General features: G+C 48.5%; 1 protein-coding gene and 1 non-coding gene across 2 annotated transcripts in view; both read right to left on the bottom strand.

Moving 5' to 3' along the window:
- The window catches only part of LOC141978941 (uncharacterized), a 52,796-nt gene that overhangs the window by 19,927 nt on the left and 6,571 nt on the right, over positions 1-26,298 (bottom strand). The window contains 4 exon segments of the mRNA XM_074941342.1: positions 10,769-11,715; positions 12,078-12,191; positions 14,850-14,976; positions 17,629-17,711. Of these exon segments, the coding sequence (XP_074797443.1) occupies positions 10,769-11,715; positions 12,078-12,191; positions 14,850-14,976; positions 17,629-17,694 (1,254 nt within the window). The 5' untranslated portion in view covers positions 17,695-17,711.
- On the bottom strand, positions 1,718-1,789 carry TRNAG-UCC (transfer RNA glycine (anticodon UCC)). The gene has a single exon. It is a non-coding gene; the product is annotated as a tRNA-Gly (tRNA).

Below are 26,298 nucleotides of genomic sequence, written 5' to 3'. Positions count from 1 at the left end.
CTCTGAGAGGTGATTTCTCTCCACTCTCTCGGCTTTGAAGAGCTGGTCAGTTTTACCCTCGGTGTCCTACCAGGCTGACCAAGCCATGTTATCGACGACGGCGACACTAGGATTGAAGGATTATGTCGTATTATAAAAAACTGTAAAGAAAGATGTTGTCTGAACGTGAGCTTTCCGTTCTGAACGGCCGGTTCCCCCAGTTCAGTTCCAAATGCTCGTCTAGAAATGTCCCCGGGACCCCCGCACTCCCCAGCAGGAGTGAAAGGAGAAACCCCCCGCTCTGCCCTTGGCTCCAGGCTGATTCATCAGGGGTGGGGGGAATGGACTTCTTTGCTGCTGAGCAGGGAGCCAGGGCAGTTCCCTGGGAATCAAGGTTCCCAGCCTGGCCCGGCTGCTTCATTGCCCCCCGGGGCCCTGCGGGCTCAGACGGTCCCGGAGCTGCTCCGTGAGCTTCCCCCGTGCGGCTGGCCGTGCCTGAATATCCCACTCTAAGGGCCTGAGTTCGGCCATCAGCGAAGGCAGCAGCTTTGCCCCCCACTTCAGACGTGTCGAGGCGGAGCTCCGGGGGGGAATCCCGGGGAATAAGGACTCACTCCATTTGCCAGCGCTCAGGATTCTGCCATGAGTCGCGTGAGAATTATTGTTTTTCCATAAAGCCCCAGCTCCCGGAGTCAAGTGAGTATGTGATGATTTCAGCCTTGGCTCTTAAAGAAACAGTACGTGGCTGTGGAGAAAGCTTCAAAATGGGACCCCCGTGCGCCCTAAATGCTCAACAAGCAGAAGGCGATTAAAAAGATCCAAAGCTCTCTTCCTTTTTTGCAGAATCTCATGGTTTTAAAGCCAGTCTCCTGATTTTTGGTGCTCTTGACTCAGGGTTTTTGAACGTTTGGGGTTGGCCGTTCTGCAGACGGAGAGCTGGGCACCCTCCTTCACACCCAGCGTACCCAGACTTTGCTAGAGCTTTACCTCTCTCATCTCCTTCCTGCCGCTGTCATGCAGCGGGGAATCCCTGTTCCTAGACGTGCTTTTCCACAGACAGTGACGTCCCCCAGGGCCGTTCCGGGGGCTCCAGGCCCCCACCCCAGGGCAGACGGGGCAGTAACCGCACATCATCCCTTTGTGGCTCCCAGGGACCCCACAGGGATAGCAGCTCCATGCTGGGCCCTAGGGCCCCCCCAAAGCACCTGGGGGAAGGGGGAAGTTCAGCCCCCAACTCAGGGGGGCTCCTGCTGCCTGGAGGTGACCATATTCTCACAGCCCCTCCCCCTCACAGAGACACCCCATAGCCCTCCCCCTCACAGCCCCTCCCCTCCCACATAGAGGGACTTGTTTGCTGGGGCCTGACATTACAAACCCAGGTGTGAGATTTCTGAGGATTTACTCATGGACCCACACTGCTCCCCTGAGTGCAGAGGGGCTGGGCTCAGGTCCACCGGCGCTCGGACTCTGACCCCGCCTGGGCTCGGCCCCTTACCCCCATGGGCCCACTCAGCCTCTTCCCCCAGGGCCCCACCCACGCTGCTCCTCTTCCCGCACTTGCTCCGCCTCTTCCCCCCCCCAGACCCTCGCACCCACACTTCTCTGGGGGAGGGGGCAGAGAGGGCCTCAGAGGAGGGGTGTAGGGGCAGGAGCAGTGGGCAAGCTGGGCCTTGGGGGAGGAGAGGAGCAAGCGGTGACTCCTTGGAACCAATTCCCGGCCAAGAAAAGAGCACATCCCTGCATTGGCCGGGAATCGAACCCGGGTCAACTGCTTGGAAGGCAGCTATGCTCACCACTATACCACCAATGCCTCTGGGAGAGCGTCTCCTACGTGCCACTTACACCAAATGACTCACCCCCCCAGCGCTCAGGAGCTGGCCGGACAGGCTGGAGGCGGCCTGTCAGCTGGGAGCGGAGACGGGCTCCCAGCGTGACGGACAGATGGGGACACGGGGGCCACATCCCAGCCTGCGGTAGCGCCAACCCCACCTCTGCCCCCTGAGACGGGCAATGAAAATCCATGACCAGAATGGCAACTTTCACCGCAGAAGGAAGGAGACAGCTCCTTCTAAAGCACCTTTGCGTTGGTTCCCGCTACGCACAGAAGGGTTTGCTGCTGCTGACGATTCCCATCCTTGGGCTCTGCCCGGCTAAGCAACGACTCAGGCTGTCACTCAAGTGGAGCCAGGAGATGATTTTTGACAGGGACGGCTGCCTCGTCTTAAGGGTGTTCGTCGGTCACCTTCTAATCTAGTGGGTGCTTGGTACGTGCAGGCAGCCCCCGCTCCTGGGTCTCTCCCGAGGAAAGAAAGTTTCTGCGCAAAAGCCCAACGCTTTTCACCGAAAGGAGGGAAAGGAAATGGCCAGCAGGACATAAGGAAGGTAGCAATTCTTAGGGGTGATCCATTATTTTTTGTCAAGGTCCAAATGTCTTGCTCCAGAGAAAATAATAATAAAAAATAACAATAATGATAATAATCGGTAAATAAAAAGATTTCGGCATCCGTTCGAAAGCGTCTGGCAGTCCGGATTTGGCCCGCCATCTGCCTGTTGACTACCCCTCTTCTACACGCATTGACTCTGAGAGGTGATTTCTCTCCACTCTCTCGGCTTTGAAGAGCTGGTCAGTTTTACCCTCGGTGTCCTACCAGGCTGACCAAGCCATGTTATCGACGACGGCGACACTAGGATTGAAGGCTTATGTCGTATTATAAAAAACTGTAAAGAAAGATGTTGTCTGAACGTGAGCTTTCCGTTCTGAACGGCCGGTTCCCCCAGTTCAGTTCCAAATGCTCGTCTAGAAATGCCCCCGGGACCCCCGCACTCCCCAGCAGGAGTGAAAGGAGAAACCCCCCGCTCTGCCCTTGGCTCCAGGCTGATTCATCAGGGGTGGGGGGAATGGACTTTGCTGCTGAAAGGGAGCTAGGGCAGTTCTCTGGGAATCAAGGTTCCCAGCCTGACCCAGCTGCTTCATTGCCCCCCGGGGCCCTGGAGGCTCAGACAGTCCCGGAGGCCAGGCAGCTGCTCCGTGAGCTTCCCCCGTGCGGCTGGCCGTGCCTGAGTATCCCACTCTAAGGGCCTCAGTTCAGCCACCAGGAAAGGCAGCAGCTTTGCTCCCTCCTTTAAACAGCGTTCCCAGGCAGTGGTTCTCAACCAGGGGTCCCCGATTGAGGGGGCAGCGAGCAGCTTTCAAGGTGGGGGGGGGGGTCCGCCGAAATAAACCAGAAAGCAGGGCCGGCCTTAGACTTGCTGGGGTCAGGCAGAAAGCTGAAATCTGAGCCTGACCGCTCAGGACTGAAGCCAAAGCTGGAGCAAATTCTGTTCACGGGGGGCCCTGTGTTGTGGGGCCCTGCGCAATTGCTCTGCTGGCTAACCCCTAACGACAGCCCTGGCTTTCAATCTAGTGGGCGTGCAGAAAACCTATTGTACTGGCACAGGTGGGCTGTGGAGGTTTTATACCGTGTTGGGCCAGGGGCCACAGAAAGATCAAGGTTGGGCACCCCTGCTCCAGGGAATCCCGGAGAATAAAGACTCCGTCCGACTCAGTGCTGCCAACGCTCAGGCTTTTGCCATGAGGCTCGTGAGAGGTATTGTTTTCCGAAAAGCCTGCCCCGCACAGCCCCTCCCCTCACAGCGACACTCCATAGCCCTCCCGGTTACAGCCCCTCCCCTCACACTGACACCCCCATGGACCCTCCCCCTCGCAGCCCCTCGATTCACACTGATACCCCATAGCCCTCCCCACCGAGCCCCTCCCCTCACACGTAGAGGGACTTGTTTGCTGGAGCACATATTAAACCCCCGAAACCCCCCCAGTGCAAGGACTCCCCCAGCTAGTCAGGTCCATACGTGGGTCCCTCTTTTCATCACACCAGATGACTCCCTTTGAGCAACTACCTTTTGAGGCCAACAAGAAACCTTCCAGTTTGGGCTCATTCATGCACCACATTTACCCGTTGTCCTTGGCTCATTCACGTCTGCTGGCTGTGAGGCGTGATACCCTTTGTCTCCCTGCCTCGCCAACAATCCTGTTTCTCAAGATTGAACCCAAGACCAGAAACTTGCTGCAGCTTATGCAGCCCTGTAGAGAATTCAGAGACACAAAGAGAAGATCCATAGGTGACCTCGGCAAGCCACATAAGAACGGCCAGACTGGGTCAGACCAAAGGTCCATCTAGCCCAGTATCCTCCTCCTCCTCCCTCTGTTACCTGGGGCTCTTTCAACCCAAAGGTCTCGGTAACTGTTACTCTATGCGAGGTGGTGTCAGGAAATATATCGGGGAGACACGACCGTCCGACCAATCAATGGCTGGCACAAACAGGACAACACAAGAGTGCTTTCACTTAAAGCTAAACTTTACTTAGTCTCAAGCACGTACACGTGTCCGTGAGAGGTTAGTAAGGCACCCCCAACCCTTGATAATTACCAGAGCTGAGTGTGGCTCTCGAGTGACACAGCGGCAGGCTTCTGGTGGCCAAATCTTCCATCTGCCGGTGGGGACTGCAAGATGTATCCAGAGGGAGAGTCCAAAAGAGTCCAACCACCTCAAACTTTTCCCCCTGATTTATACATTAGTAATAAAATGACATGTCCCTTAAAGCAAACTTGTTAAGTAAGCAGTTTCAATGGTCAAGCAAGAGGTTCCTTCTGATTATCGATTAACCAGGTGTGGGTTCTTCCAGAGTTTGCAGCCTTGAGGCCCCAATAGACATTCCTGGGGCACATCCTGCTCTTCTAAGATGCATCAGTAACTTCAACACAATTCTTATCAGGAAGGACGCGGGGTCAAGCTGCCCTTTCTGTGGCACCCAAAACTCCCTGCCCTCCTGCCTTGGTCAAGCTGAGACTGCTGAATGACCAGTTTACAGCTTGCTGACTTGGCTGCTTTTAGCAATAAGCCATAGTGGTTTCAGGCACTTTACTGGTTTGCCAAAACCTCCCCGTACACCTCCTGTCCCTCAGTGCCACTAAATCTCCACACCTAGACAGCCGGTCCATCCGCTGCACCCCAATCCCCCATGCTTAAGCCTCCCTGCCAAAGTCCTGCACCTGGCTCCACAGAATTAAGTCTCACGTCTTGCTGGGAACTCGACTTCTTGTGCCCAGAGTGTCTCTGCCTCCCTCAGTAGATGACCTGAGAAACACAGTGTCTGCCTTTTCTGAATAAGTGCTTGGAGAGGCTGGGTGCTTCTCTGCTTCTCGCCAGCTGGGGAAAAGCCTCTTGGGGAAAAATCTCCTGCCCCACTGCAAAAGTGAGCACCTTGAATGGGAACGGCCAGAGGCCCCACCAGTGGGGCTGGCCCTGCTTTCCTACTGTCTTCTGATGTTGGCCACAGAGCATCAGCAGCCACCCCACATGCTGGTCTGCGGGTGGGTGTTTGGCATGGCAGGGAGCAGGCTGGCTGGGTGTCTTTGTGGCTGTCTGCTGGCCAGGCATAGGCATGGTCCGCCCCTCCTCTTGCCTCACCCTGGGTTGCTCTGTGGCTTTTAAGCCTTCCCTTAGAGCTGTCAGCACCAGACACCTGTGCTCTAGGTGCCCAGAGGAGGAAAGGTGTGGTGGGCGCCAGCCTGGGACTCTTCCTCCCTCCTGCCTAGCCCTGACTAGGAAGCCTGGCCCTGGCACTCCTGTCCACGTGGGCAAGAGGAAAAGTGTGGCAGCAAGCACAAGGGCCAAACTTGTGGGCATCAGGTGAAGCAGCGAGAATCCCAACCATCAGGTCAAACCACAGGATTGCAGGCATCGGTAGCCAGGGCGGCAAGTTCTAGAGGCCCACCCCACTGCGGCCATCCCGACTGAAGACCTGGCTCCAGTGGGCGTGAGTCACCCAGCAGGAGGGAAAAGACTCGCAAGCAAAGACGAGGTCCCACTGATATTTGAATTCGGATTGCAGGATTCAGAGTCCTGAGTGCTGACCGTTACACCATGGAACCAGCTTGTGCTGTTTTCTCTGGACATCTGTGACCCTCACAGGGCTGGCTTGTAGAAGGGGATTGTTGGCTCCTTACTAAAACTTAGTGGGGTTTTTTGGTTGGCTAGTTCCCAGTACCAAAAGAAAGGGGAAGGGGCAATGGGACTCAGTCCCCAGGGGCAATGGGGAGAGGTCAAAGCTCCAAGTTAGCCTGACTGACAGGGCAGGCAGACTAATGAGGGAGTTGCCAGGCCACGGGGTCCCATCCTCCATGTGAGCTGGAACTACCTGGGCCAGAGTGGGGCTGAGCTAAGGAGAGAGCAGGAGCCGAAGAAAAGCCGGGGAGCAGAGTTGCTACTTGTAGGAATTTGCTACCTGTAGCAGTTACTCATATGTAAGAGATTGTAAAAACTGCCACCTGGTGTAATTTGCTACCAGTAGCAGCTACTGATACCTACAGTTGTTCTAACTTGTCCAAATTTGGTACTTCTCGCCTTTCCCATCTTCTGGTACAGAGGTAGCAAATTGTTACCAGTAGCCGTTATTGATCCCTAGGGTGGTTCTTATTTGATGACTTGTCCTAATTTGCTAAAACTTAATAGTGGTGGGGGATGGACGCATAGAGCCTACTGCTTCCAAACGACCCTGTACATCTGTATCAACTGCCTCTTAATACAGGAGTGTAAAACACAGAGTGAGGTCATTCAAACATCATTTATTTTGCAGCTTCATTTACTGCGCTCACAATGGAGCATCCTGACATTGGTACTTCTGCCCAAGTGACCTGTGGGTTGGATTCATTGTAGTGGGACGCGGGACATGTGGGGGATAATTTAAATTCTTGATTTCCTTAGGGTTCGCCTTCAATATACTTGTATGCTGGTGTAATTGATCACCATGACAGTTCTATTTTATTTATTACAATAGCACCAGTAAGTCACACAAGTCACACAGTAACTGTAGCGAGTCTAGGCTGACATAACTTGAGTTAACATAGGCTTGTAGTGTAGATATGGCCTTAGGGCTATGAAAGGTTTGGGAGAGGTAACAGGAAAAGTATGAGGGGAGACCAAGTTTCATTCAGGTGTTTAGCTCCAGCTTTTGTGGAAGTGGCCTTACGGCACCCGAAAGGCTCAGGATCAAAGAGACACATAAGAACAAAATATTATGTATTGATTACAATTTCTTGACCTCAGGGTGTATAATTCAGGTTTTTAGAATTCTTGTGGTTGTCAAACCCTCTTGGGGTTGTAGATGTGTGTTCATTATTTTTTGAAGGCCAAAACTATAAAGGGGTTCAACAAAGAATTAGATCAGTTCCTCAGGATAGGTGCATCAGCTATGAGCCGATAGAATCAGGGATGCATCCCCATGCTCTGGGTGTCCCTAAACCTCTCGACTGCCAGGATGGTTCACGCAGTGATTGCCTGTCGTGTTCATTCCCTCAGAAGCACCTGCTGCTGGCCCCGGCCCGAGGACACGGTCCTGCACTAGACGGAGTATTCGTCTGACCCACTGCAGCCGTTCTAACATTCAGCAAAAGTGACAATAGATTTTTGCCTTGGAGATGGATGTGACGTGAGAGATATACTGCCTTTATAGGATACGTGTGGATCCAGTTCTACACACAAGCAATGGCATGTGGAAAAACACTAAGGGCTGCACTGAGAGGTAACACAGCAGTTGCAAAAGGCAATCACCATTGGTGGATTGAAAAAAAAAAAAAACCATTTTGAGACCAGCCCAGAAATTCAGTCAGGCTGGAAGTCAGATGATCCAGCAGAACAAACTTCTGCTCTAAGAAGAAGAAGAAAAAGTTAGAATTAAAAATTCCAAATTAGAAATCTCAGTAAAAAACATCGCAAGTGCAATGCTAGAAACGCAGATGTCATTGCTAAAACTAGCAAGTACTTATAGCTGCATATTTTCCAAGAGTACTTGTTGGTAAAATAGAAATGAAATAGCAGAATGACATGGATCTGCACAATAACAAAGCTAAATGATGAAGTGATAAGAGTATTTCAAGGAATCCCAGGAGCAGATAAGATAAATTTGTGAACTGCTATGACTATAAACAATGCAGTGATAAAGTTCAGGTCAAATCAGTAAATCAGTGAGTTAACGAGGATATTGCATTGGAATCAAGTCATCAATTTAGTCAAACCATCAGATTAATACAGCAGAAAATCAACCCTTATAAATCCTAAAAGAGCAACCCAAGAAGGCAGGTGTATATTTAGTGATGCCAAAACCCCAATCAGAGATTTTTACCCAGGCAATGCAACCCAGATTTAGCCAGCTGAATATTTCAAAACCAAAACCAAATTATTGCTTATATTTTGCCTACAACCTCAAAGCTAATTACAGTTGTCTCCTTAGATTTCACTATTGTGTAGCTAATACTTCAACTCGCCCTCTCGCCCCAAAACACATACAGACCTTAGAGAGACATTAGTAAAAGAAGTTCAAACAGCTCTCGCTGAAAAATACATATCTGACAGCTCAATTCCTTGCAATGCTTCCGCAGGTGAGGAGCATGCATTCAGTCATTTCATCGGGCAGAGTTTGAAGGCTATTAAGATTTGGGGAACTACTCTTCCTAGCATCTTCCCTTTGTAGGTTTCAGAGGTGTTCACACACTCACACTCTGTTACACCCCAATCTAATAGAAGGGCTGGGAGGTCTCCACATTCATAAAAAGAAACAGACAAAAAAGAGAAAAAGGAACAAAATGTTACTAAGATTATAAGGGGTTGGATCTCTGCACCTCTCGGTCTTTGGATTCACCTGGAGCAGGAACTGTAGCCGCAGTTAAGGAACCAGGTAATGGCATAGATGGTGCGGCACGTTGGGCTAGCAGGCTTGTCAGGTACAGGGAGACGAGTGAAGGCTGCATAGCCTGTCGACGTTGTGATTCATTCCCCAGAGGGGATCAGTGCTGGGATCCTGGCAGTCAGTCTCTCTGAGGCTACGTCTACACGGGCAGAGTTACAGCGCTGGCAGTTACAAGTGCCGCTCAGAGAGCGCTGAAGGGAAACTGCTATTGTGTGTTCACACTGTCAGCTGCCTGTGCAATAGCGTGTTCACACTTGTGGCATTTGCAGAGGTGTTCAGAGCGGTGCACTCTGGGCAGCTATCCCACTGAGCATCGCTTCCTTTTCCTCTCTCTGTGCTTCATGAAACTTTGGATTCAAATGGTAAAAGAGAGTTGTGCCCAATGTAATCATGGCATCGTTTCGGAGTGTGATCAGTGCCACTGAACTAGGGAGCAGAGTTCTAAAAATAGTTTACCTGGGCCACAGGTCACCATAGCATCCTCTTGAGGTCTCTTCCAACCCAAATCTTCTATGATTCTCTCATTGCTTCATGAAACTTTGGATCCAAATGGCAAAAGAGAGTTGTGCCCAATTTAATCATGGCATCCTTTAGGAGTGTGATCAGTGCCACTTAACTAGGGTGCAGTGTTCTAAAAAATAGTTTACCTGGGCCACAGGTCACCATAGCATCCTCTTGAGGTCTCTTCCAACCCAAATCTTCTATGATTCTCTCATTGCTTCATGAAACTTTGGATCCAAATGGCAAAAGAGAGTTGTGCCCAATTTAATCATGGCATCCTTTAGGAGTGTGATCAGTGCCACTTAACTAGGGTGCAGTGTTCTAAAAAATAGTTTACCTGGGCCACAGGTCACCATAGCTTCCATCTCTGGGGTGAAAATCAACCACCAGTACCAGCAGTTTCTACCTGAGTTCTTGTCAAATCTTTGACCTTCCTTGGAGTAATTTTACACTTCTCTGGCGTAGAATTCTTCACCAACCACACAACATATCAGGAGCGATGGTGAGGTGTAATCTCCCGGGGTGAGCTGAATAGAAATGTCACTTCCATTTTTCCTATCTCTACCTGGATAGGGATTGCATTTCCCAAATGATAGGCAACATGCACCTGATTACGAAGGAGAGATCTTCAAAAGTGACCGCCTGCAGGGCCTGGGCCACAGCTGCTTTGGGAGCCCAACGCATGGGTATTTTGCTTAGTTACAAGTCATTTACTAAGGAATCCTCTTCCCAGTTCATTTTGTTGTTACAGAGCGTGAAATGACATTTTCCCTATCCCTACCCTTTGTTATACTTCAATATATTTTAAGTGAGGAAAATGGTTGTAAAATATCTGCTCTCCAGCACCACTTGAAGCAACATCAGAGCAACTGGGAATGAAACCATTTGTTCCCGAAGGAGAAACTTGATGTCTAACAATTGCTTTGAAATGGGGGAACAGTATAACCGTGATGCTCAGGGTTTGTTTAGACTAGGAAAAGTGATGGAGTTTAGGTCAGGTCAAGGGGAAAGCTAATGCCAACCACTGCACCTGGGCTGCATCTGCTCTACCACTATAATTGTCTTTCCACACCAAGATCACTCACTTGAGCAGCCAACGCCATGTACAGTCCTAGTGGATGTAAGGCACGGGTAGTTTTTGCTTCAGTGTACCTTGTTGGATCAAACCTCTCTCCCGCACCTGGAGCTGATAAACATTCCTGGCTGGAGGGACACACATACCTACAACTCAAAAGGAAAGGAGTGGATAGAAAAGATCACAGGACTGACCCCAAAGAAAGTGAGCGGCAAAAGGCAGAAGCTGGCAACTCATCTGGTGGAGCTGAGAGACCACAGTGAAGATGGTGCAGAAATCTTTGGCCAGCCCTAGTCAAAGCATTTATTACAGTTCTCTCTCATGTGGGTTTTCTCATGTCTAATAAGGCTGGAGCTCTGATTGAAAGTTTTCCCGCACTCAGAGCACGTGAAGGGCGTCTCCCCTGTGTGGATTCTCTTATCTCTGATGAGGTGAGAGCTCTGACTGAAGCTTTTCCCCGCACTCAGCGCATGTGTAGGGCGTCTCTCCTGTGTGGATTCTCTGATGTGAGATGAGAGCTGAACGACGAATGAAGCATTTCCCACACTCAGAGCATCCATAAGGCTTCTCACCTGTGTGGATTCTCCTATGTGTGCTCAGGGTAGAGCTGTGATTAAAGCTTTTCCCGCACTCAGCGCATGTGTAGGGCCTCTCTCCTGTGTGGATTCTCTGATGTGAGATGAGAGCTGAACTACGAATGAAGCATTTCCCACACTCAGAGCATCCATAAGGCTTCTCACCTGTGTGGATTCTCCTATGTGTGCTCAGGGTAGAGCTGTGATTGAAGCTTTTCCCGCACTCAGAGCACGTGTAGGGTTTCTCTCCTGTGTGGATTCTACGATGTGTGATAAGGTGTGAGCTGCGATTGAAGCTTTTCCCACACTCAGAGCATGTGAAGGGCGTCTTTCTTGTGTGGATTCGCTCATGTGTGATAAGGTGTGAGCTGTGACTGAAGCTTTTCCCGCACTCAGAGCACATGTAGGGCGTCCCTCCTGTGTGGATTCTACGATGTGTGATAAGGGCTGAGTGCCCACTAAAGCTTTTCCCGCACTCAGAGCATGTGTAGGGTTTCTCTCCTGGGTGGTTTCTCCAGTGTGTGAGAAGGTCTGAGCTCCGATTGAAGCTTTTCCCACACTCATGGCATGTGTAGCGTGTCTCTTCCAAGTTGATTCTGTCACGTGTATTAATGTCTGAGTGGCTACTGAAGTTTTCCTCTGGCCTCTGCTGAGTCTCACAGGCTTTTGCTTTTTCTGAGAGCGCACAACTCCCGGAAACATTCCCTTTCGATCCTCCTGATAACGTCCCATGTGGTTCTACTTGCTCAGCATCTTCCTGCTGGGGTTTCTCCTCCTCATTCTCAGCCACCATCCCATCACCTGATGGGAGACAGAGAGAATCCAGACATAGGTCATTCCCTGCACCAGAAAGAAAGGAAATCTCAGATAGATGAATGGAAAAAAGAGCCAACAAACCAAAATATGTGTGGAAGAGATCAAACCTCTGCGGAGCTTGATTTTCCCCAAACCCTTCCACAGAGGAAGGGATCAGTTTTGGTCCCCATCTCATCAGAACACTCATGGGAAAGCGAGATCGGAGAGGGACCTGCTGCCAGTTGTCAGTCAGAATAGGAGAGAAGCCATGAGGGACATCTGCCAGAATGATTCCATTCTGCAGGGAACAATCTTGAACTTGGAGAGCTCACAAGGTCTTTCTATGGCATCCCAAATGTTTCCTGCGCTCCCAAACAGTTTTTGAGTTGGCTTTACCAATTCCTCACCTGTGCAGGCAGCTCTCAGGAGCACTTCTTTCTCAGAGCCCTGGAGGTCTGGAACCCATGGCTCTTCCCCTCGTTCCATCTGGAATATCACATCAGGTTTGGAAACTGGAAACCCTACTCCACGCAAAGAAAACAAAAGGAGGTCAGTGGAATTTGTGGGATACTTGTCACAAAGAATATTCCATGATTTTAACCCCAGATCATTTTTAAACAGTAACATCCCAAGGCCAGCTTTCTTGGCTCAAAGTAGCAGGAGAGTTATTATTATTATTATAAATCATATTCATTACCTTAGTGCCTAAGGACCAACTAACAGCAGGTCCCCATTGTACTAGGCAAAGTACAAACAGAGAACAGTAGATGGCCCATGCCCTGAAGAATTTACAATCTAAATAGACAAGACAGGCACAGAATGGGGGAAGGGATAGAACCCACTGTTAGAAGACAGATATTGAGGCCTGCCTGTAAAGTCTACACTTTAAGAACTTAGGTGTATTTTTATCACTTAGCTACTTACAGGGGTATAAAAACAAAGAATCAAAATCGCAGTCCGCCTGTTTATGGGCCTTCTCTCACTAGGATCGTCTGAGGCCTTCTTCTTAGGCTAAGGCCTTTGGCTAAGCAGCAGGGGTAGCCATAAGCTGGGAAGCATAGGGTCATATCCTCACATCCCAAACCAGTCACACTGACATAAGGTGGTACTGGGATGTTAGGAAGACGATTATGTCTGGATAGTGCCCATCACCACCAGATAAAGAAACAGATCTTAAGGTGGTTAAAGAAAACTTAGTTTAACAGCATCCTGTCTGGCAAGAAATCACTTGTCAATGGTTGTGGTTGTGAAACCTTCATTTCTGTATTGTTTTATCTTTACGGCCACCACTTTTACATTGTTAATCAGTCTGGTTCTCTAATTGTTTCTGTCTGCTGTATAATTAATTTTGCTAGGTGTAAGTTAATTAGAGTAGTGGGATATAATTGGTTACAGAATTATGTTATGATATGTTAGGATTGGTTAGTTAAATTTCAGTACAATGATTGCTTAAGGTATAGCTTAGAATATTACTGTATAAACAGAGTCAAAGAGGAGACGGAAGAGAAATTGGGATCATAGATTCTATGAATCATAGAATATCAGGGTTGGAAGGGACCTCAGGAGGTCATCTAGTCCAACCCCCTGCTCAAAGCAGGACCAACCCCAACTAAATCATCCCAGCCAGGGATTTGTCAAGCCTGACCTTAAAAACCTCTAAGGAAGGAGATTCCACCACCTCACTAGGGAACCCATTCCAGTGCTTCACCACCCTCCTAGTAAAATAGTGTTTCCTAATATCCAACCTAAACCTCCCCCACTGCAACTTGAGACCATTGCTCCTTGTTCTGTCATCTGCTACCACTGAGAACAGCTGAGCTCCTTCCTCTTTGGAACCCCTCTTCAGGTAGTTGAAGGCTGCTATCAAATCCCACCTCACACTTCTCTTCTGCAGACTAAATAATCCCAGTTCCCTCAGCCTCTCCTCATAAGTCATGTGTTCCAGTCCCCTCATCATTTTTTTTGACTCCGCTGGACACTTTCCAATTTTTCCACATCCTTCTTGTCGTGTGGAGCCCAGAACTGGACACAGTACTCCAGATGAGGCCTCACCAATGTCAAATGTTTGTTAAGGGGGAGGAATGGGAACAGGGACACAGGCAAGGCTCTGCGGTATCAGAGCTGGGAACGGAACACCGGGGAACAGACTCTATCAGCGTATAGAGATATGCCCGACTGATGTGAAGGGCTTCGGAATACGTAATCTTACAGCTGTAAAAATGGTACAGGCTACACTACCACCCTGTGACATCATCAACAAAGTGCCCATTTGTGCCTGGGTAGGGGCCCTGCTATGGGAGGGAGGAGTGCAGCAAGGACTGGGGATGGGTGGCCAGGGTCGCTGTGCATAGACATGGGGAGGGGGGTAATGAGTGGGAGAGGGAGGGCAAGAGTTAAAATAATATTTGGCTGGAAAAATTTTTAATGAAGTGAAACTGAACAGAAATAAAACTGGAGTGTAGGCTCTAAAGCAACAAGGCTTGGGTGGGGATTCAGGGTTAAAGGTCTGGGATCCACCACAGCTCTACATCCCCATACCTCTCCTCCCTCCCACCCCAATTCCCGCATGCCCTTCCTCCACACTCCCCTCCCCTTCTTCCCATTACTCTCAGCCACCTCACGGTACCTTGGCAGCTTCTTGTATTCTCTCCTCGTCTCTCACTACCTCATCCCTCCCTGCTGCTTCTTAGCTCTAACCCTGCACACACCCTCCCCATGTCCTGGCACCCCAGAATTATCTACTCCCCCCTTCTCCTCCCCTCCTACGGCTCTGTTATCCCTTCACCCGTGGGGTCCTGAATGGCAACATCATATGTTTGTCTATCAAAAGAGGAGCTCGTCTGACTGTCACACAAGCCATGCATGAGCCATACACCTATTTACCTAATTTAGAATTCTACAGGCGGCATATTTTCCTCTTAAAATGAGGAAAAGGCATGAAAGCTACAGTTATCAATGTAGCCAATAAGGATACATTATATGCACTTTTAAAATGAATGATGGCACCAAAAAGGCACATGTCCAAAAATTATTCTAGTGGGTGGGAGATCAGGCAAAAAAAAAGGGGAGCAAGGAAACATGTCAAAACTTGTATGAGGAATAAAGGTATAAAGTTATTACTACTCAGGTTCTTTAGAGACCCCACAGCTTCTAATAACCGAGGAGACAAGACTCCTTACCCAGCAAGACCACCGTCTCATAGTTCTCCTGCATGACATTCCAGTAGAGGGCTCTCTGAACAGGGTCCAGCAGAGCCCACTCTTCCCTGGTGAAATACACAGCAACCTCGTCAAAAGTCACCAGCCCCTGAAAGAGAAAGAGTCCAACACTCAGTACCTGCTGCCCCAGTCACAGCCCCACTATTCACAGAACAGCAGCACCAGGTAAATGGAAGCTCCAGGAGGCACATGTTAACAGAGCCCCACAACACCTTGCTTAGAGCACCCAGGAGGCATAAGAGGGTACAAAGAGAGAAACTTTGTTTCTCCCAGCTGACAGATGGAGGCAGGGTCTTCACATTTATCACATACCTACTACCCAGAGTTTGATATAGGAGATGGGGCTGTCTCTGGACCCTGCTGGTGGCTCCCTGGTAGGAATCCCAACACTCTCCCAATAAAATATATGGAAGAAAGGGGAAGTCAATAGTAAAGAATAAAAGTTAGAAGGTCAGAATTGTAGAAAATTGGTAAGGGAAGCTATCAGAAAACAATGACCAATCAATGAAAATGAGAAGGAAGATTTTAAAAGTATATTAAGTACAAAATCAATCCCTAACAATGGTAGTGCTAAATTACTAGATGGAAATGGTAGAATTATCAAAAATAATGTAGAAGAGGTAAAAGTGTTCAATAAATATTTCTCTCCTGGATTTGGAGAAAAACAGATGAGGTACTCATATCATAAGATCTTGACGATGACAGTCGTTCCATTCCAACAATAACTCACGAGGATGGTAAACAGCAGGTATTACAGTTAGACGTGTTTAAATCAGCAGGTCCAGATAACTTGTATCCAAGAGTTTTAAAAGACCCGGTGGAGGAGCGTGGTGGACTGTTAATGTTGATTTTAATTAGGACTTGGAACACAGGGAAAATTCCAGAAGACTAGAATAAAGCTAATGCTCTGCCAATATTTAAAACATGTAAAAGAGATGACCCAGCTAATTACAAGAGTGTTAGTCTGACATCGATACTGGGCAAGTTAATGAGGCAGCGAATATGGAAACACAGCATACATTAAATAGATTAAAAACTGTGATTGTAAATGGGGAACCATGGTCGAGTGGATTTCTTTCTAGGGGGTTCCCACAAGGATTGGTTCTTGGCTCTGTGCTATTTAACATTCTTATTCATGACCTGGAAGAGAATATAAAATCATCACTGATAAAGTCTGCAGTTGCCACAAAGATGGGGGGGGGGTCAAGGAACTAATGAACTGTCGGTAGATTCAGGCTCCAGCACTGGGAGTCCGGGAAGTTTTCCCAGCTCTGGCTGGAGGGTTATTTCCTGTTCCACGAAGAGGGGAAGTTCCATTCCCAACTCCAGTGCTTTGAAATCAGGCCCTATCTGACATTACACTCCACATTCAGCATAGTGGTATGATTATAAAATGATTAGGACATAATTATGATGTATTTTGTGCAAGATGCATCATGTGCGGTGTCATTGGAAAAGTTATGATTTGCTGAATATGATTATCCTATTTGTGTGCATGGATCATGTTTGTATCTGAAGTTATGGACATTGACTATGTATTTGTATTTTAAATGTGCTTACTCGGGGTAACACCCACAACTAGCCTTTCAGGTACAACAGTGAAGAAGCCAGACAGTGCTGATGGATCATCAACAAAGACAATGGACCGTGGAAGAGTGTAGCCTTCCTGTGAATGTTTCAGCCAGTCTATGAGTCATGGCTACTATGACTCAGCAGGGAATGTGACCAGACCACATGACACTGGACTCCATTTTGGTACGTGTATTTTTCCACTAACTGGACTGGGAACTGAGTTTGGAACAAAGGGGTCCTGCCATATGGAAAAGCTACATAAGGTGGGGTGTGACATCATCTCTTAGCCTCATTCCCCACACAAGAGAACTACTGGAAACACCTGAGGAACAAAGACTACCCTGGGACCAGCACTTCCCCCAGTTCAAAGGGATTTCTAGCTTGTGTATGGAAACTTGGTGGACTGCTTCTATCATTAGTCAGGGTGAGAAATTCCTAATTCAAATTCTATCCATCTGGTATGTTAGACTTAGTTTGAGTTTTTGGTTATTTGCTAAGTAATCTGCTTTGATCTGTTTGCTATCACTTAAAATCTATCTTTCTGTAGTTAATAAACTTGTTTTATGCTTTATCTTAACCAGTGTATTTTGAGTGAAGTGTCTGGGGAAAATCTCAGCTTGGTTAGCACAAGCTTGTTGTGCATATCTTCCCCATATTGAGGGAAAGGCAAACTATATTAATGAGCTTACATTATAGAGATCCCCGTGCACTGTAAGATGGTATAATTCTGGATTTATACTACAGCAGGTGTGCAAGGTTGGGGAGCTGGGAAATTGGCTGATGTCTTCTATCTGTCCTTGAGTGGCTTAGGTAAAGCACTCAGGTAGCTTAGTTGGATGCATGGCGCCACCTGCTGTCATGTTGGAATAAGAGGGCCTGGAGAGGCTGGCTGAATCTCCAGAACGCAGTGTGAGAAGGGCCAGCCCAGCTTGAGGGTTAGAGGGCACAGCGGTTCCCAGAAGCCCCCCAGACTGCACCCCGGGGTGACAACCCATCACACCCTAGATTACACAAGTCTCAGCAGGTTTGTCACAACCTGTCCCCTCCCTTTCCCCACCCTAAATATTTCCTGCCTCCCACCACCTCTAGCAGCTCCCACCCTCTTTTGCCTGTACTGCTCCCCTCCCTCAAAGCAGAGCCCATCACCAGCTCCCTGATAATTGCTTACCTGAGCCAGCTCCATTGCAGCCATTTCCTTCCCCCTGGGAGGATGGGATGATCTGGAGCGAAACATGGATGTTATTCTGTAGCCTGCCAGGGCGAGAAGGGCAACGTGAGAGAATTCAGGTGGGGCTTTTGTCCATTCCACAAGACAATTCCCCCCAGGATTTTTCCCTGCTAATGGACATTCTAGCTTCTGCCACACTGTGAAGCACAGTGTGACCTTATTCCAGTACAGGCCTAGCCCCCTCCCACCAGGATTTAACCCTCTGAGACATGGTGAAACCCTCCCAGTATCAAAGTACTCGACTTAGGAAGGAACAATCAGTTGCACAGATACAAAATGGGAAACAACTGCCTAGAAAGGAGTACTGCAGAAAGGGATCTGGGGGGGTCACAATGGATCACAAGCTAAATATAAGTTAACAGTGTAACACTGTTGCAAAAAAAAGCAAATATCATTCTTGGATGTATTAGGAGGAGTATTGTAAGCAAGACACAAGAAGTAATAATTAAGCAATGAGCTTAAATTGCAGCAAGGATAGTTTAGGCTGGACATTAGGAAAAACTTCCTAACTATCAGAGTGGTTAAGCACTGGAATAAATTGCCGAGGGAGTGTAGCCTTCCTCGCCATCATTGGAGATTTTTAAGAGCAGTCTGGACAAACACCTGTCAGGGATGGTCTAGATAATATTTAGTCCTGCCTTGAGTGCAGGGGACTGGACTAAAGGGACCTCTCAAGGTCCCTTCCAGTTCTATGAACCAAAGGCCAGAGAACAGCAGAATCAAAGGAGTCCCTTTGGGGGATTCTTCCCGTCATTGTCCCCAAGGCAACTGTCTCAGGTTTACGAAGTTGTTTGATGCTCAAGCCTTAATTCACTCTCTCCTGGGAGTGCCCCCTTTCATGGGTTGGGCCTAGTTTTAGCTTTTGGCAAGCATGACCCCAGGGGCTGTGAGACTCGGCCGTCTTGCCTCAGCACACCTTGTTTCTTTCTGTGGCTCCCCAGTGAGTCCAAATGAGTAGATACTTCGGATAGTGACTGTGAACATAAGAACAGCCCACTGCATCAGACCAATGGTCCATCTAGCTCAGTGGCCAATGCCAGGTGCTTCAGAGGGAATGAACAGAACAGGGAATCATCAAGTGATCCATCCCCTGTCGCCCATTCCCAGCTTCTGGCAAACAGAAGCTAGGGACACCATCCCTACCCATCCTGCCTGTGACCCTGGCAGATGAGGTTTTAGCTCTTGTAAAAGCCCCCATGTCTTAACTGAACATGGACAAATACAGAGCTGGAATCTGTCTGGCTCACCTGTGTTACTATTGTTAAAACAGGGATGAGAATTATAAGAATGTGTTTAGTGTTTAGACTTTATTGAATGCTTGTGAGTTGCTACCTGGGTTAATATCTGACTAGCTGCACTGTGAGCCTCTGTGGCTCTGTAAATCACCAGACAGGAGAGAGACTTTACCTAGGTGAAGGGCTGTTTGGCAACAGAATGAATTACATCCTGCCTGGCAGGAAAGGTCCATCAACACCAGATAGACTATTATCATAGAATCATAGAATATCAGGGTTGGAAGGGACCTCAGGAGGTCATCTAGTCCAACCCCCTGCTCAAAGCAGGACCGATCCCCAATTAAATCATCCCAGCCAGGGCTTTGTCAAGCCTGACCTTAAAAACTTCTAAGGAAGGAGATTTCACCACCTCCCTAGGTAACGCATTCCAGAGTTTCATCACCCTCCTAGTGAAAAAGTTTTTCCTAATATCCAACCTAAACCTCCCCCACTGCAACTTGAGACCATTACTCCTTGTCCTGTCATCAGCTACCACTGAGAATAGTCTAGATCCATCCTCTTTGGAACCCCCTTTCAGGTAGTTGAAAGCAGCTATCAAATCCCCCCTCATTCTTCTCTTCCGTAGACTAAACATCCCCAGTTCCCTCAGCCTCTCCTCATAAGTCATGTGTTCCAGTCCCCTCATCATTTTTGTTGCCCTCCGCTGGACTCTTTCCAATTTTTCCACATCCTTCTTGTAGTGTGGGGCCCAAAACTGGACACACTACTCCAGATGAGGCCTCACCAGTGTCAAAGAGAGGGGAACGATCACGTCCCTCGATCTGCTGGCAATGCCCCTACTTATACTTCCCAAAATGCCATTGGCCTTCTTGGCAACAAGGGCATACTATTGACTCATATCCAGCTTCTTGTCCACTGTTACCCCTAGGTCCTTTTCTGCAGAACTGCTGCCGAGCCATTCGGTTCCTAGTCTGTAGCGGTGCATGGGATTCTTCCGTCCTAAGTGCAGGACTCTACACTTGTCCTTGTTGAACTTCATCAGATTTCTTTTGGCCCAATCCTGCAATTTGTCTAGGTCCCTCTGTATCCTATCCCTACCCTCCAGCATATTTACCTCTCCTCCCAGTTTAGGGTCATCTGCAAACTTGCTGAGGGTGCAATCCACACCATCCTCCAGATCATTTATGAAGATACTGAACAAAACCGGCCCCAGGACCGACCCTTGGGGCACTCCGCTTGATACCGGCTGCCAACTAGACATGGAGCCATTGATCACTACCCGTTGAGCCCGACAATCTAGCCAGCTTTCTATCCACCTTCTAGTCCATTCATCCAGCCCATACTTCTTTAACTTGCTGGCAAGAATACTGTGGGAGACCGTGTCAAAAGCTTTGCTAAAGTCAAGGAACAACACGTCCACTGCTTCCCCTTCATCCACAGAGCCAGTTATCTCCTCATAGAGGGCAATTAGATTAGTCAGGCGTGACTTGCCCATGGTGAATCCATGCTGACTGTTCCTGATCACTTTCCTCTCCTCAAGGTGCTTCAGAATTGATTCCTTGAGGACCTGCTCCATGATTTTTCCAGGGACTGAGGTGAGGCTGACTGGCCTGTAGTTCCCAGGATCCCTTCTTCCCTTTTTTAAAGATGGGCACTACATTAACCTTTTTCCAGTCGTCCGGGACTTCCCCCGATCGCCATGAGTTTTCAAAGATAATGGCCAATGGCTCTGCAATCACATCTGCCAACTCCTTTAGCACTCTCGGATGCAGCGCATCCGGCCTCATGGACTTGTGCACGTCCAGCTTTTCTAAATAGTCCCGAACCACTTCTTTCTCCACAGAGGGCTGGTCACCTCCCCCCCATGCTGTGCTGCCCAGTGCAGTAGTCTGGGAGCTGACCTTGTTTGTGAAGACAGAGGCAAAAAAAGCATTGAGTACATTAGCTTTTTCCACATCCTCTGTCACTAGGTTGCCTCCCTCATTCAGTAAGGGGCCCACACTTTCCTTGGCTTTCTTCTTGTTGCTAACATACCTGAAGAAACCCTTCTTGTTACTCTGCAACTCCAGGTGTGATTTGGCCTTCCTGATTTCACTCCTGCATGCCTGAGCAATATTTTTATACTCTTCCCTGGTCATTTGTCCAATCTTCCACTTCTTGTAAGCTCCTTTTTTGTATTTAAGATCAACATTATGGGATGTTGAAAAAGACAAAAGACTCTTGTTGTGCTCTTGACCTCCCATTAGCTGAGCACCACCCTCAAAGGCAATGCTGCCAGTGGGTCACCCCACCATGGGGCTGATAGGGGGCCATTCCCTGGGCCTGGGTGCCTGTGAAAGGCTATATAAACCCCACACTGGCATAGAAGGGGTTAAACTGCTGCTTTAGTCTGGACTGGCCCAGTCCCTCCACACCTGCAATGCCAGGACTGGAGCAGGAGTTAACAGGAGAGACCTTCTCTACTCAGAAGGGGTCCGCCCTGGGAAGGGAACAGTCTCTGGAGCATCTCCAGCCCCAAAGAGAGGGCTGGCAGCATTCGGGGCTCTGCCCTTCACTGAGTTTCACTGGACCAGTTATGAGCTTTCACACAGGCAGCAAAGCCCTGGGCAAGGCAACTTTCAGAGGCCAAGAGAAGGGGATAGAGCTTAGAGTTTCTCTGCCAGTGAGGAAAGGGTGGCAGGAGGGAAAACTGGCAGCTGATAGTTAGAGGGGGTGAAGAGGTTTGGGGGTATGGAGCGGGACAGAAGCAGCTGGGATTGGGCAGAATTAAGGTCCCTACAGGGTACAGGCAATCGCCACAGGGCTACGAATAAAGCATTTTCCTGTATACATTTCCAGATTACATTATACCAATTTGTAAAGACACATGAGCTCTTTCCCTCATGGTATCACCTTCACTGGGTTCTTTCTTTTATTGGTAATTCCCACAAGTCAAGAGATAAATAAGATTCTATCATTTATGAAGTGGCCATTTCAGATTTCTGGGGAGTGTCTATTATTTTGCACTAGGGGCCAGGTCCTTGGAGAGACGGAGCCTTGGTTTCATTTTAACTTGTGCATACTCAGCAGCTTCCGGATTTTGGTTCAAAGTATTAACATGTTTCCCTGGCCTGTTCTTACAAGTACTGCTATAGAAAGTAGGGAGGGGCAGAAACTCACTGCAGGATCAGTAGCTGAGTCCCTTTGATATTTATAGCTCATCAGGAGGAGGACGGGGAGTGGTGGGTGTCTGGGGATTTAATAATAAACACACAAATATCATCTTTCTTCATGAGTTTTCATCTTCTAATTCCCATAACCCACTAATTATCCCTGGCTGCCCCTGGGAGTCTGGGGAGGGAGTACTAGTAAACTCCTGTGGCCAGCGTGGAACCTAAGGCACAAGGATCTTTCAGTGTCTGGCTCAAAGTCACCCACTTCACTAGATAAATCCCTAGTTGCTGGGATCTGCAGAGGGGTGGGGAGGTGAATTCCATCCCCAGGCATGGACCCCCACCCCCATCACACACACACACACACACAATCCTCATCCCGATCTCAGACACTCCCTCAGCATTCCCCTGCAGTGGTGGACCCACTTGATGCTGCCAGAGCCATCTGCCATGGGACCTACATGGCAGAATTAAGGTTGGGTGCCTTAACTGTGAATTTCCAACCCTAGCGTATTGCGATTGCTGTTAAGTGGGTTTGGCAAAATTCATTTTGTCTATTTCTTTTTTTAATTTCAATAGATGATATCGATAGTTATTTTTAAGCCCTTTTTTCAATGTTTACAATTTCAATGTTCAGATCTGTGGGAACTTATGGGGGTGGTCAGACAACAATTATTTAATTACAGTAAATGTTGAGATTTGAAAAGCCAAATCTTTGTAACTGTTCAAACACAAATTGTCAATGTCACATGCAAAACATACAGTGTAAATATCCATAAATCAAACTTGACTTTCTCCAGAAGCATTTCTATATTTTACCTATACAGTGAAATCAACATTTACTGCAATTTATTAATAAAAATCCAATCCTTTCAAGTGTACTTTTAAGTAATGAAGTACTTTACAGTCTAGGAAGTGAAAGAATGAATGCTTGCTTTGAGGATAATTACATCCTCCCTGTGATGTATTTTACTCTCAGTAGCATAACCCCATTGTGATGTAGCTCCTGTCTGGGAGCTCTGCTGAGGCCAGTGGCATTATGATCAGAAGGGGACACTCTGACACATGAGCAGAGACACATGGGGGAGGGTGGAAGATGAGGTAACATGGAGACTACCAGGGTTGAACATGGCCCTACAGAGTGTGGGGAGCAAACTCCCTCTCAGTCTCTCCTCTCTCCCACCTCCCAGAGTCAGTAACTCTGATAAATCGTTCCCTGAAATCTAAATAGCCCCAGTATGTGAGAGAGTGATTAACGCAGGTGCCTTAGGGCTGCAGCGCCAACCCCCTGCCTGGACAAGGGGGATGAAGAACTACAGTAGAAACGGGTTAGCCTAAGAGAGGGCACAGCTGATGTGGGACTGGGAGCTGAGTTGACCAAGAAGCCAGAACTTATGCAGGGGGTTGGGACAAGAAGTCAACAGGACTCGGTAGAGGCACTTCTGTGTATTTTCCCCCTGTTTACCATCCTGCCCTGTATTTAATTTAGAAACTTTTCATTCAGATTTAAACACATTGGAGCGAAGCTCTGTTGAGGCATTTCCACTTACAGTGGTACAGTTTTAATTAGGTGCTTAATCAGTTGCTAATGCAACACAAAGCAGTCAATAATTGGTGTGCTTTCCTTCATTAACTTGACTGTGTGTGGTGCATAGCTTTAAAAAAAAAAAAGATGGTGTGAGTGAGTGGCAAAAGTTCAGGCATTAAGACATGGAAGTTAGGAGTCAGTTCAGTTCTCATGCGTTTATCTCGTTATTTTAATTTCGGTTTTGAATCAGTATTAATACCATGTTGTTTTAATAGCATTAGGGTGTATTTCTATAATTGTTTGGAAGATTTCATTGGATATTGTGAACCAGCCATCTTAACCTTTTATTTTGAGATCAGTAAATACAATCCAGCGCCCCACTCCTGAAAGTCTGCAAGCCCTGGCCAGTGGCATGCTCCCTAGAGAGCAAACACCTGACAAGCCCTTTTGCCCTAAAAAGCACTTTGGCTCTTTGACATTGCTTCATCCACCCCATCAGAAAATGCTACAGGTAACCAGGTAATTACAGCGTACCCTCACGAGGTGTACTTCTACCAGGTATGTGCCAAAATTCAAATGGTTCTGTTTGGTTTATCTTTCATTCAGCTTTGCAATTATTAGATCTCATTTAAAAACTGGAACTGAAATAACAAAAGCAAGTTAAGAAGAGAGCGGCCTTGGGCACAGGCAGGGGGAAAACAATAAAGGGAAAAAACTGAATGCCGCGTGTTCCAGATGGAGCTATGGTGTGTGCGTCTGCTCTGCTGACATGCTGCTTTGGTACGGAAGGCACCACCGCCACAGGGAGCAGGGACATGGACTCCTGCAAAACAAAATCCAACACCGCATCCCCTCCCACCTCCGCACTGTCTGCCATCCCTTCCCCCACCTCCACATGGCCACTCTCAGCCTTTGCTAACAGTTCCTTCCAGCCTTCAGCTCTATAAATAAATAAAACACGGTGTTACAAAAGGTAGATCCTGCCAGAGCAACCTGATCTCTTTCTGTGAGAAACCTAATTTTTTGGACAAAGGAAATGCAGTAGCTCTAATCTATCTGGATGTCATTAAGGTATTTGATACAGTTCCATATGGGAAACTATTCGTTAAATTGGAGAAGATGGGGATTAGGATGAGCACTGAAAGGTCGATAAGGAATTGGTTACAGGGGAGATTACAAGGGGTCATGGTGAACGGTGAGTTGTCAGGCTGGAGGGAGGTTACTAGTGGAGTTCCTCAGAGATCAGTCTTGGGAACGATCTTATTTCACATTTTTATTAGTGACCTTGGCACAGAAAGTGGGGGTGTGACACAAAGCTGGGAGGGATTGCCAACATGGAGGAGGCCAGGAATATCATCCAAGAAGATCTGCATGACCTTGAAAGCTGGAGTAATAGAAAATGGGATGAAAATCAGTAGTGCAAAATTATGCACTTAGGGACTAACAACAAGAATTTTGCAAATAAGCTGAGGACTTATCAGTTGGAAGTGACAGAGGAGGAGAAAGACCTAGGTGTATTGGTTGATGTCACGGAGTGTGGGGGAGTCCAGGCCCTGCACCCCTCTTCCTGGGATTCACTGAGACTCTCAGCCAGCCAGTAAAACCGAAGGTTTATTGGACAACAGGAACACAGTCCAAAACAGAGCTTGTGGGGACACCCAGGACCCCTCAGTCAAGTCCTTCTGGGGGAGCAGGGAGCTTAGACCCCAGCCCTGGGGTTCCCTGTGTTCCTCCACCCAGCTCCAAACTGAAACTAACCCCACCCAGCAGGTTCCCTGCTCCAGCCTCCGTCCACATTCCTGGGCAGAGGTGTTACCTCCCCCTCCAGGCTCAGGTGACAGGCTCTCAGGTCTCCCACCCTCAGGGCACATTCCCAGGTCAACACTCCCCCCTCCCTGCTGCGTCACATCGTCACATCTCTCCCCCCTTCGAGACTGAACTGAGCGGGGTCACTGTGACCAGTGACCTGGGGAAGTTCGGGGCCCCCTCTCCGGGACAGCGCATCCGCTATCAGGTTGGCCCTTCCCTTCACGTGGACCACGTCCATGTCGTAATCCTGCAGGAGCAGGCTCCACCTCAGGAGCTTGGCGTTGGCTCCTTTCATCTGGTGCAGCCAGGTCAGGGGAGAGTGGTCGGTGTAGACGGTGAAGTGTCGCCCGAAGAGATAGGGCTCTAGTTTCTTGAGGGCCCACACCATGGCCAGGCACTCCTTCTCGAGGGCCGCGTAGTGTTGCTCCCGGGGTAGCAACTTCTTGCTCAGGTACACGATGGGGAGTCTCTCCCCCTTTTCATCCTCCTGCATTAACACCGCCCCCAGTCCCGTGTCGGAGGCGTCGGTGAACACCATAAAGGGCTTGTCAAAGTCTGGGTTTGCCAGAACTGGGCCACTGACCAGAGCCTCCAGGAAAGCCTCCTGGCACTGCTAGGTCCAGACCACCTTGTCTGGCTTCCCCTTCTTGCATAGCTCAGTGATGGGGGTGGCTATGGCGCTAAAGTGGGGCACAAATCTTCGGTAGTATCCTGCCATCCCAATAAAGGCTTGGACCTGCTTTTTGGTGTGGGGAGCGGGCCAGTCTCTGATCACCTCCACCTTGGCCGGTTCCGGCTTTAGGCGGCCGCTCCCCACCCGATGGCCCAGGTAAGATACTTCAGCCATCCCCACCTTGCACTTCTCCGCTTTTACAGTCAGCCCAGC

The sequence above is a fragment of the Natator depressus genome, chromosome 28 (assembly GCF_965152275.1).
Source record: "Natator depressus isolate rNatDep1 chromosome 28, rNatDep2.hap1, whole genome shotgun sequence".
NCBI lineage: Eukaryota > Metazoa > Chordata > Testudines > Cheloniidae > Natator > Natator depressus.
Note: the sequence above shows the minus strand (reverse complement) of the source record. Positions and strands in the feature narration are given on the sequence as shown.